Source organism: Acomys russatus, chromosome 2, assembly GCF_903995435.1.
Source record: "Acomys russatus chromosome 2, mAcoRus1.1, whole genome shotgun sequence".
NCBI classification, from domain to species: domain Eukaryota; kingdom Metazoa; phylum Chordata; class Mammalia; order Rodentia; family Muridae; genus Acomys; species Acomys russatus.
In genome coordinates, this window is record NC_067138.1 from 22,899,464 (window position 1) to 22,912,035 (window position 12,572).

Sequence of the window (12,572 nt, forward strand, 5' to 3'; positions counted from 1 at the left end):
AGCTCTAGCCAGCCCTACTACTGAGTACCCCATGTATACTTGCAGTAGACATGTTAGTAAACTTGTTTGCTTTCTCTTGTTAACCTGCTAATCAAATATGCAGGACCCTTACCTATGAACCTTGGCTGGACAGAGGGAAAACAATGAGATTTTGTCTTCCACATTAAATCAGGGGTCAGACACAGGATGTTTTTAAAGCTGATAGAATTCAGAGATCATGTGAAATGCCACTGGAGTCATTGCTTTTGCAGCCAAGTAAACATGATATTAAGTAATACTGTCCAAATATCAGCCAAGTGCATTCATCCTTAATTAAAAATGTATTCCAACTTTTAGTTTTCACATTCTAGAGATACTTAAAAGAACAGTGCTAAAGCATATCAAGAAAGACACTAAATCTCAGAGGAAATTATTTTATTACTTTTATTATCTGATATTACTTGACTCCTTAGGACCAAAGTGGAGAATTTTTCAAAGAGAAAAGCCAACGTAGACAGAATACAGGGAGGTTACTTACATCAGGAAAATTAATGAGGGGTTATTCAGTGATAAAGTGAGAAAGTCAGAAACAGAATTTTAAAGTTTGAAAACTACAAAGAATATTGAGGAGGGCTTACTTAAATAATTAAATAATCCAAACACTACAAATAAAAAGCCAAAGGAAACATATAAAGAGAGAAATACCAGCCAGGCTTAGTGGCACACACCTTTAATCCCAGCAGTCAGAGAGGCAGAGGCAGGTGTATCGCTGTGAGTTTGAGGACAGCCTGGTCTATCTACAAAGTGAGTCCAGGACAGCCAAGGCTACACAGAGAAACCCTGTCTTGAAAAATAAAAAAATAAAAATAAAAAATAAGGCGGGGGGGCTGTGGGGGGGGGAGACGGGTACCATCTGTGCACATATTCACAGGTACATTTAACCTCATACCTTCATGTACAAGTACCTGAGCTTGGCACCCTCTGAATGCCTGTCAATAAAAGACTTAAAATAGAATTTTCCCTTTATCTTCCAGGAATATCAGCCTTATTCTATAATCTAATCCTATTTTTGCTACAATTAACATCTGAAGTTCTAAGCAGGTGGGAGTGCCCCCTCCTGAGAGCATTTCCAAGGCTACCTCTTGGGTGAGGTTCTAGGAGTAATAAGGGAGGAAACGGAATTGCCCTCAAGAAAGCCTTGCCTTCTGAACAATCAGATATGTCAGAAGTGGTTTTTGTTACAGTTGAAATTGCATATGTTACTCTCATATTTACTCTTACTCCAGTCTAGTTTATCACTATAAGTGGAATTTCAACCTGATTCTCACTCAAAACCTAGAATTTTTTGTTGCTGTTTTGTTTTTCTAGACAGGGTTTCTCTGCGTACCCTTGGCGGTCCTGGAACTCACTTTGTAGACCAGGCTGGCCTCGAACTCACAGAACACGGAAGATCTGCCTGCCTCTGCATCCTGAGTGCCTGGCTGAAACTTAGCATTTCTGAACATTTAACTTTGATGTCAATTTACTAAGTCCTGTCCAATCCACCACCAAAATATAATCTTGTCTGCCTATTTTCCTTCATCTCTAAAACCTTCTACATCTCTTATAAAATTAGATGAAGAAGTTCCTAACCTGGGCATGCTACAACTATGCCTAGGACTAGATAGACTTCAGCTCCACAAGACCCTTGTATAAGACTTGACCCCAAGACTTTGTGTCATGAGGCAAGGGCACTGCTGTGATCAGCACTTCACTCTCAGTTCACATCTTGCTGCTGTTTCTATCACTGTACCATAAAGGTATTATTTATTTTTTTGGAAATTTCATGCATGTATACATGTATCTATTTTTAAACCACCAATTTGACCATGACATCCCCTACTTAAAAATCAATAGATTTGGGGGCTGGAGAGATGGCTCAGCAGTTAAGCGCACTGACTGCTCTTTCAGAGGACCCAGGTTCAATTCCCAGCACCCACATGGCAGCTAACAACTGTTTGTAACTCCTGTTGCAGGGGATCCAACATCCTCACACAGACATACAATCAAACACCAATGTATGTAAAGTAAAAATAAATTTTAAAAAAATCAATAGATTTCCATTGCTATAACCCAAACACATAACATGGCCAACAATGATTATATACTTTGCTCTTAACTTCCTCTTGCTCCTTTCACCCACAACCTTGTTTTGTTCCTAAAATGTGCCAAGTGACCTCCACACTAAGAGTTTATATGAGAAAGTCTTCACTGACTTAGTTGAGCTATATTTCTCCTTCCATGAGGTTCTAGTTTAACTGTTACTTTTTTTTTTTTTTTTCTTCCTGGCTAGTTATCCCTGAATCTGAGATCTACAGGAGAGTGCCTGCTGGCACTGTCTTTAATCATACTTCACACACAAACTCTGCAATTACATACTCACTAGTCATTAACTAGTCATTAGCCCGTACCTCTACCTACAATATACTACAAGTTCTGCGAAGTACGGTATCGTGGCTGGCTTTGTCCGTTGCCTTTCATTTATGGTATCCACGTTTCTATTTGACAAGTGTACCATAAGGATTCCCTAGGCCAGCAACACAGTTGATGGGAGGCACAGCAGATGAGGTTCTTCCTCCCATGAGAGAAGTAGGTAACCAATAAACGAGCACGGTGACGAATGCCTACAGACTGTCATGCATACAGTTAAATACAGTGGGAGCTGTTCAAGGGTGAGGATCCCCCCCACCCCCCCACCCCACCCCCACCCCCCCGTTGCTCATTCTTGAAACTGCTGCTTAGGGCAAAACTCACCTCTAAACATAAGCGAAGAGGTTTGCTTTGACCATGTAAAACTCAGGACAGGTGTGCACAAAGATGGTGTGATCTGCTTAAGGAGCAACTCAGAGGCCCCAGCTCTCTTACTCTGTTGTCCTATCTTTACTAAGTGACCACAGACTGGAAAGGAGAATAGAAGGCGGTTTCTGAACGTTTTTGTTTGTTTATATTTGTTTTAATGAGCTAAACGACTGCAGGGTAGGCTCGAGAAAGTTAGTGCAGCCATGAACTGAGACGGAACAGTAAACTGATTTGTTGATCAGGTAGTACTTTCAATGGAACCTGGCTCAAGCCTGGCATTATGAAGCAAAGACAAATTAGAAATGGAGCATGTTCCCCTAAAGTAGACAGTGTACAGTATGCTTGATGTAGTCTAATGAGTCCCTGATTTCCAAGAATCTAGTGTTTAAGATGAAGGTCACAGATTTATGTCAGGACAGCCACATTTTAAATCATCTGTCCATTTTAATTGTACGCCTCACGTATATTTCCTTTGGCTTTTCACATGTCCCAAGTCACTTTGCAGCGTTTACATATTTGGGTTTGGATAGCTGCATTAGGGTGAGTCCACAGTTAAAGCAATCTAAGGAAAAGAACAGCATAAGACCTATCCTAAAAGGCACCCCATGTTGCCAGGAGCCATGCAATAGCTTGGAACTCATAGATGTGCCTCCAGATTCTCTTGTAAACCGTCTGCATATATTTCATGGGATTCCTAACGTTTTCCCTCAGAAGCACCAAGGAAATAAAGGTGGCTTCTTTGGCATTAACGCAGGCACAGCGCGGTCACGAGTATCTGCACTGAGAGCTTTTCCATTCTGAAACTGGTTTTCAGATCCTGAGCCAAATCTCGGGATTAAACGTGTAGAACCCTAGGGCTCTCTGGGGTACCTGAGTCAGAAGCACTCGCCCTAACTTCAGGGACAATCAGAAAAGGACACGAAATCTAGGGCTCCCTGATTTTAAAAGTGAAAACATTCCAGAACCCTCGTCTTTTTTTTTTTTTTTTCTTTTTTTTTTATGCTTACGTTCTGCAAAAGAGATCCTCCCTGAAGTAAGCGAGGGGTCCGTCAAGGATAGCGATTTCCTACACCTGGGAAGGAAATTCAGAATCCCGTGCGGCAGGCGGAAGGCAGGTGCGTCGGAGGGAGCGACGCGGGTGTTCCCGTGGCCCTAGGACAGCGAGGGACCTTGTTCTCAGCGACCGGCTGTCCAGAAAGTTGGAGAGGCCAGTGCACTGTAGCCAGGGGTGTTGTCTGCCGGGCCCTGGGGGAGCCCGGTGTGTGCGCACATCCTAGCCTCCCAGCAGCCCGTGGGAGCCGAGGCCCCCGCGCCGCGCCGCAGGACGCCCGCCACGCCCCACGCTGCCCTGCAGGCGAACGCGAGAGGCTTGCGAGTCCCCGCCGGGCCGCCGTAGAGTTGCGGCTCCGACCGCTCCTCCCGCGCCGCCCTCCGCCCCTTGCCTCCCGGCGCCGCGGCAGCACAGGGCTGGCTGCGCCGCCACCGCCACCGCCGCCGCCGCTTCCTCTCTGCAGCCGTTCGGCCGCTGCGTGACGCGTCGTTTCCTCTCAACATGGCGTCCGGGGCAGGTCGGCGGTGATGGAGGCCAGTCCGCGGCTGCTGCGGCGGGTGCCTGTCCCCACGGTAGCTAGGGCAGCCTCGCGCTCGCCGGGTGTGTGAGGCGCCGCCGCCTTAGGCCCTCCGCCCCGGGAAGACGGCCGCCGCCGCAGCCGCCGCCGGGCCGGAGGGACAAGTGAGGCGGGCGGCCGGGAAGCGACCCCCGGGCCGACAGGCGCCGAGGCCCGACGGGCGCGGCCCTCGAACGGCGGCCCCTCGAGCGTGGCGAGGCTTTCGACACCCTTGCTGGCCCCGCGGCCGCTCCTTGTCGCCGGCCGCTTCCTGGTGGCGCCGCTGCCCTCCACACCTCCTCGCCCCCACCGCCGTTGCCACCTCCTCGCCTTTCTCCCTCCCGGTGCCCCTCCTCCGCCTCCCCTCCAGCCGCCCGGACCGCAGCCGCCTCCTCCGCGTCCATGTATGAAGGCAAGAAGACGAAGAACATGTTCCTGACCCGGGCCCTGGAGAAGATTTTGGCCGACAAGGAAGTGAAGAAGGCGCATCACTCCCAGCTGCGCAAAGCGTGCGAGGTGGCCCTAGGTGAGCCGGGAAGGAGGCCGCGGGGCGCGGGGAGGCGACCGCGGGAGGTGGGTTGGCTCGACACTTGCCCTGCGAGCCCTGGCCGAGCTCCCTGTAGCCCTTGCTGGAGTTGACAGCAACTGGGTTGGACGCCGGGCGCCGGCTAGGTGGAGGAGGAAGGGCGGCCAGTCGGTGCCCCTGGAACTCGAGATGGTTAAAGATCGCGAGGCACCTGGATTCTGAGCGTTCCACTGGACAGAATTGGGGCGGGGGTGGGGGGCGGTGTTGTTGGTGTCCCTTGCCGTGCGGACAGAATGTCATCCTTTGTGATGGAGCAGAAGATGAAGCTGTTGTTTATTAGCTTAGAAATTGAGGTGGGGCCCGATATAACAAGATTGGACGTGGGGGAGGGTTCCGTATTGTAATTACAATAACTTTATCGTTTGGCTTGGTACTTTGGAAAGAAAGGCTGAAGTTGTTTCCGTGTTGACAGCCTGGAGAAAGGGGGTTGGTTCCAAGAGGTGCTTGGAGTTTGTCATCTCGCTGCTCCAGCTACAGGAGGAAAAAAAAAAAAAAAAAAAAAAGGAAAAAAAGAAAGAGTTGTAATGTAACCTACAGGGTTGACCTGGAAGAACAAGACCAGAGGTTAAGCGGTGGTGGTGGCAGGCGGTGGCGTTGTGGAAGTGGAGACGGAAAGAACCTTTAGATTAAACTGGCTTTAGGTAACACTGAAAGGGGTGTGTGCGTGCAGCGAGAGGAACGAAAGAGACAATGACACCCACCAGCCACATGTCTGGACAGTGGCAGCTGCTCCCAAGCTTCAATTGTGATTTATAGTCCAGACAGAAGACATCTAGTGCAATGAAGCCATGGCAGGGAAAGCCCAAACAATACCTATAACGGTGGTAGGCAGAAAACGATTTGTTTGAGGCAGGCCATTGGTAGGTCTCGTCCATCCATCAATGAGGAAATTGTTAAGGGAGAAACCAGGACATTGAACACACAGATGAATTCATGATGCTTACGCTTTTGTGTTATATAGCCCTGAGAGAGAGCAGCTGAGGTTTGCAAGAAATGAAGATGGTTTATAAGTGGATTTTGAGAAAACAGTTTTGAAAGGGGACAAACTATAACTTTATGCTAAAGTAAAGGGTCAAGGCAGCTTAAATATAACTTTGCATCTAAGTCTTGAATCTGTGGAAGGCTACCATTTAACTTGCTGTAAATGTTGTAGCTGCCCTCTTTTTCCTGAATCCTTAAAATTGGTAATATGAAAAACATCAAATGGATTTGTTTAAACGGTACTTTTTGTTGTTTGTTTAGTGTAGTAGTATAGTAGACTAGGTTTTTTGTTTGTTTGCCTCCTTCATTGATCCTAAGTTTCCGTTTTGATATTCTTCTAACTACGTTTCCAGGTGAATGAGAAGACTGGTGTATAGTCCAAAGAAATGAATTTATGTTTGAGTCCTGAAAGGAATCCTTATTAATTAGGGTGATTTGAATGGTTTTAGGATTTTAAAAAAATTGTTCTCTGTAGCATTATCAATAACTTGGCAGGGTAAAGAACATAGGAAATTCAAATTAAAGCTTAAGTGTTTAAAAACTAAGATTGCTGTGTTAGTGTGTGTGTGTGGGGGGGGGGGGGTGGAACGTTGGGGCATGCCGACAGGTTCCAAGTAGCCCAGGCTGGCTTAACTTTGCTTTAAAGCTGAGGAAAACTTGAACTTTGCTGAACCACCTGTCTCTGCCTCTTGAATTCTGGGATTACAGACGTGTAACACTACCAAGCCATGTTTCACAGTGCAAAGCAAGGGTTGGAACCCAGAGCTTCACACTTGGTAGGCAAACACTCTATCAATTGAACTATGTCCACAGCCCAGAATATATTTTCAATATGTTAAAGTATAAACATTTAAAGGTTTTAAGTAAAGTGTTGGTTGTGTATTTCTTTTTCCTTTTCTAAATACTAACATAAGCATGCTAGTGAAAGCTTGGGGTCCTGGGTTCGAGTCCTGATTTTGTTACATTGCACTACTGTGCTAGGACTTTCTTGTAAAGTTAGATTATTGAACTGAGTGAAAGTGATTGCACTCTTGTATTAACTCATGCATCTAAGTGTTCTTGCCACTTTTGATTGCCGTCTTTAGGAAGTCTCTTAACTACCTTAACTGAGCCCCTGGCATTTCTAGGCACAGCAATTCTTTGCAGCTGTGTTTTCTAAATCAGATTTTGCCAGCTAAGGAGCACCACAGTACCTTCTTATTTTCAATGTTTCATGAAAGTTACATTTTGCCCTCTATAAAGTACAGTTTCAATATGTAGTCTCATGGTAGATAACCTCTGATGGTTTGTTTTTTTTTTTTTCCTTCCATTCTTCTATCAGTATTAAGTTTGGGATAGCCACTATATATCCCTGACTGACTTGGAACTCATTATGTAGACCAGGCTACCCTTGAACCTGTAGAACTTGTGGCAATCCTCCTGCCTCTGCCTCCCAGTACTGGGATTGTAGGTGTGTGTGTGGCTGTTGTTAAAATCCTTATAAAGATTCCTGTACATATCACTCTCTTTTCAGATATTCCTGAGCACTTAACACGGAGCTGAAAGGAGATGGATAGTAAACAAGAAAATGTAGCATATACCAGACTTTGAACCTTTTTTTGGTTTTGTTTGAAAATAATTTTATTTGCATTTAAGTAGAATTCAGATCATTGGCGTTTGTGATACTCACCATCTTTTTATTAAAATGACTAATTAAAATAAGTTTTCTGTAAATAATACTCATAAAATTATATCTTATCATGAATTCTTAAGAATACTAAGTATAAATTTTTTTAAACAAGCCGTAGAAGCCCAGTTCAGTGCCTGATGCCTGTAACCCCAGTGGTTGGGAGGATAGATTGCCATGAGTGAGTTCCAGGCCCACTTAGTTGGGTTCCATTCTCAAAGATACTACATAAAGGATTTTTTTTTTACAAACATATAATTTTTTTTTACAAACAAATATAATTATTCAAAGCTTATTTTGCATTTTCTAAAATGTTATTTTATTTTAAAGAGTAGTTTTTAAAAGAGCCTTTCCTTGTTAAGTTGGTAGGAAGCTCATAGGCCCAGGAGTAGCTCCAGGTTGCCCTCTCTTGATACCTGCCTACTACAGTTCTGTGCAGTGAACATGAGGGATTCTCAGCTGCCCCAGCTTAGTGTGATCCATGCCTGCTCTTGAGACTCCTGCATTAAAAATAGTCTGGCCATCTGCTGGCAGATGAGACAACAGCTGAGCTATTTTTAGTTTCAAAGAATTTAGGATTGTTTCAGGATTGTGCTTGAAGGTGGCATTGTTTATCTTTGGGGAAGTGCAGTTGGGACATACTCCAGTCAGGCTTCTAGGTTTAGGAGTTTCTCTGATGTTGGGCTGTAAGTAAATTAGTTAACTTCCGCCTTTAGATGGATGTGAAAATAACTACAGATGCTAGAATGGAAACTGACACTGGTACAAAGTAAGAGAGAAAGACATTTAGAGTCGGTGGTAGGGCAGGGAACCCTCCTCTGTAGGGTGTGCAAGAGAATGATGAAAAAGAAAAATTCTTTAGAAAAGTCAGTTTTGCTCATACAGAATATGAATTTATATTGTTAATCATACGGTGAAGTGATCCTGTTGACTTAGCTTTCTTATGAGTTTGCTACCCATATGTTGTTATAAAAGAGTAAAAAACAAAACCCAAACCACCCAATTGTTTGATTTTTTACCAATAACGTTTCAGGAGCCAGATATTGGGGTGAAAACCTATTTGCTCAGAGAGGCAGAGAAAGCACCCAGCTGATCTTCCTACTCAGCCGATGTCCCAGAAGGAAAAAGCCTTTCTACTCAGCTCACATCCCAGAAGGAAAAAGCCATGAAGCTCCTTCTCCACGCTGTCTTAAATACCCTTCAACTCAGTCACTCCTTTCTGCTTAATCCCTGTCAGCTGGCTACTTGCCTCTTGACCTAGGGTTAACTTTATTTACTCCTATTTACAGCAAGCTTTTGAGTTAAAGGTATGTGCTAGGGCTGAGCCACTCCACAACTAGAAACAGATTCCACAGTTCACAATGGGATCAAATATCCTGCAACACCTATAAATGTAGTTTACCCAGAAATATATACCATTTATTTGTTTGCTTGTTTGTTTATTTATTTATTTTATGCAAGGTCTTAGTAGGTAGATTTAACTGGCCTCACATTAGCTGTGTAGACCAGACTAACCCAAACTGCAGCAGTCATCCTGCTTTGGCCTACCCAGTGGTAGGATAATAAGTGTGAGACATCTTGAACTTGTCTAGTCAGAAATAAGAATTTAATATCATGATGCAAACCTTACAGAACTTCCTTGCTTCTGCCTCACTAACCCACTCTTTTTCCCGGTGGTAGTTTTATAAAAAAGTATGAGTAGAGGCTGGATTACTTTTTGCCTTTGGCCCTGGGTTTCTGGTATGTTCACATACCACCATTTACATGCATATCACATCTCTACAATTTCACAATTTTTATTTGTGCCAGTATGTGGGTGTGCGCGTGTTTATGTGTGGATATATTTGCCTGTGTGTTGTGTACATGTGTGGATGCTACAGGCCAGTGGTGACTGTCTTTCTCTCTCACCCTCTACCTTATATTTTGAGACAGGGCCTCCCATTCAACCTAGAAATTACCATGTCTGTAAGACTGGCAGGGCAGTGAGCCCCTTCAGCTTCCCTGTCTACCCACCTCCCAGCACGAGGGCAACAATTCATGTCACTGTACACACCTGGCTTTATGTGAGTGCTGTGGATCCAAATTCAAGCTTGTGCAGTAAGCATGTTACCCAGTGAGCTGTCTCCTGCCCCTAACACATTTAAGACACAGTTCTAATCAAGTCGCAAGCCGTCGTTGCTATCTAAAGTAAAAGACAGTGTTCAGAACCTGAGCCGCCTGCATGTTTGAGTTGGCCAGAGAAGAAGACGAAAGGGAGATCCCATTTATATTGGACTTTACATTCATATTTCAGGTTGCTCTTAAGCACCCCTGATTCAGAATGGCCTTGAATAAAATACAAAGCCCAAGCTTTAGAGACGCTCTTACCCAAAATTTTCAGTTGACAAGGTAAGTTCAGGTTACAGTCAACACAAAATCTTATTTACATTTTAGAAATTTAAATGCACACGAGCAGTATTAAGAATCTGAAAAACTCTCTAAAGACTGCTGAGTTCTGTTTAGCTTTTCCTAAATTTACTAATTTACTTGACCTTTTTTTCAGTCTTCTTATTGTAGTTAATGCTTCAAGGACATGTTCTTTAGGAATTACTTTGAAACACTGTTTAAGAGAAAAGACAAAGTAGATAATACAATGACCGGAACTACTGCTGAGACAGTTCTGAGTTGTTCTGTGTTTGGGGAAACCAGTAGTCATGTTCAAAATTATGCAGCTGGAAGCCAGGCATGGAGGTGCATACCTGTAATCCCAGCACTTGGGAGGTAGATGACCAAGAATTTAAGGCTGGTGGTTGCAACGTAAGATCCAGTCTCAAAAACAAAAACAAAACTAATAAAATTAGAAACAAACCAAAAACAAACAACAAGGACTGGGATGGAAGCTCAGTTGATAAGAGTGCTTGCTAACATGCAGGACTCCCTGTGTTCAGTCTCCACCAATGAATAAATCACAATGTGTGGTGGTGTACACCTGTAGCCTCAGGACTGAGGAAGTGGAGGTAGGAAGATCGGGAGTTCAAGGTCAGCCTGGGCTGCATGAGACCTTGTGTTTAAAAAAAGGTCCATAGGATGATCAAGGTTTAAAAACTGCTTTGGTATCAAATTAGTTTCTTTTTTCTTTTTTTCCCCTTCCATCTGGTGGGAGATACTAGATTGGCTCTCCTGATAACCTTTATCTTATAGATCAAATTGTGAATAGAAAATAGTTGGAGGAAGTATTTGTCATGACATTCCTTACGTAATTGAGGAGAGATATCTGACAAAGAAAACATACAGATAAAGCATTGCTATTTCAGGCAAAATATTTTTATCTTTCTAAAAAAATTTGTTCATTTTTATTTTATGTATATGAGTGTTTGTCTGCGTGTATGTATGTGTACTGCTGGTACCCAAGAAAGTGAGGTGAGATTATCACATTGCCTCCAATTAGAGTTATAGCCAGTTATGAGGGTGCATGTAAGTGATGAGAACCATGCCCAGACTCTGAAAGAGCTGTCCATGCTCTTAACTGATGAGCCATCCATCTCTCCAGCCTCACAACATATATTCTTTCTGACTATCCTTTTGGGACCTTGAGGGAATGGGATGAGTCGAGCCCTGGAGTTTGAGACTTGGCCGTATATAGTAAGACCTGGTCTCAAAAGTGAAATAAATGTTCACTTGGTTATTTGTGAGAACCTTCTGTTTCTGCTAGTGCACGTGCACTGGGCGCACACTGAACCAAGCATGCTTTCATGGAAGTTAACGTTTTAGAAGGGTGAGGATTATAGAACTACAAGTTAATAAATACCATCAGATTGGTAGCTGAAGAAACATCCCAAACGAGTAAAGGCACAACAGGAGTTGACTCTCAGGACACTGGAGGGAAAAGTGTCAGAGATTGAGTCTTCCAGGTAGATATCTAAATGAAGCAACAGAGGAAACAGCAAGATGTATGCTTAATATGTTTCACGTTGCAAAGAGACTTGTGTAGTTGGGGGAAAGAGGAAAGTTAGAAGAGAGCAGATTTAGGGTTTTATCTGTGGGAAACGCAGAAAGAAATTTTTATTTATTTATTTATTTATTTATTTATTTTTGAAAAAGGGCCTCACAAGGCAAACTGGCCTGGAGTTTCCTGTATAGATAAAGATGACCTTGATCTTCTGATCTTCCCAAACCCCACCTCCCAAGTATGTAGTACCATGTTTAGCCTCTGGACAGTTTTGACTAGGGTTGGGGGTGGGAAGAAAAAACACTAGGGAGATAGGTTGCCCCCACCCTTATTGTTTGGTGGATTTTGTTTGTTTACTGAGAGAGTCTGTCTGTGTCTAATTCACATTGATCCTCCTGCCTTAGCCTCCCAAGTGCTAAGATCCCATGGATGCGTCACCAGGCTTGCCAGAGAAAGAGCGTGTGTGTGTGTGTGTGTGTGTGTGTGTGTGTGTGTGTGTGTGTGTGTGTGTGTGTTGGTGTTTTTATAGCAAACATTGTCTTATAAAGGACTCTTGATATCTTGATATATAGCCTGTGTTATCCTTAAACTTAGCCCCAAGTGCTAACATATGCATGCTGTATTATGCCTGGCTTTAGATTTTTTTGGTTTTGATGCTGGAGGTTGAACCCAGGGCCTGTACCCACTAGGAAAGCTGTCTACCATTTAGCTATATTCCTAGTCCGAAATACTTCTTTGATGTTCAGTGTGTCTTGATCATCTTCACCTTTTACTCCATTTACCCTAGATCCATCCACTTCGCTTATCTACAAACCCAACTGTGTGTGTTATTTTTTGGTTTGTTTTGTTTTCCCTACCCAAATCCTATTGTGTTGGCCATATGTTCTTAAATGTTTGGCTATCCTCTGGAGCTTGGTCAACTTAACAGGTACTACACACTTGAAGAAAGCTGATTCTCCTTCTCCCAGAAGCTGCTATCAGCTGTCA

General features: G+C 43.7%; 1 protein-coding gene across 1 annotated transcript in view; it reads left to right on the forward strand.

Moving 5' to 3' along the window:
- The first annotated feature begins 4,602 nt into the window (after positions 1-4,602).
- Arfgef1 (ADP ribosylation factor guanine nucleotide exchange factor 1) overlaps positions 4,603-12,572 on the forward strand; it is an 87,350-nt gene continuing 79,380 nt past the window's right edge. Inside the window, exon 1 of the mRNA XM_051159102.1 lies at positions 4,603-4,950. Within this exon, the coding sequence (XP_051015059.1) occupies positions 4,827-4,950 (124 nt within the window). The 5' untranslated portion in view covers positions 4,603-4,826. The remainder of the gene's footprint in view (positions 4,951-12,572) is intronic.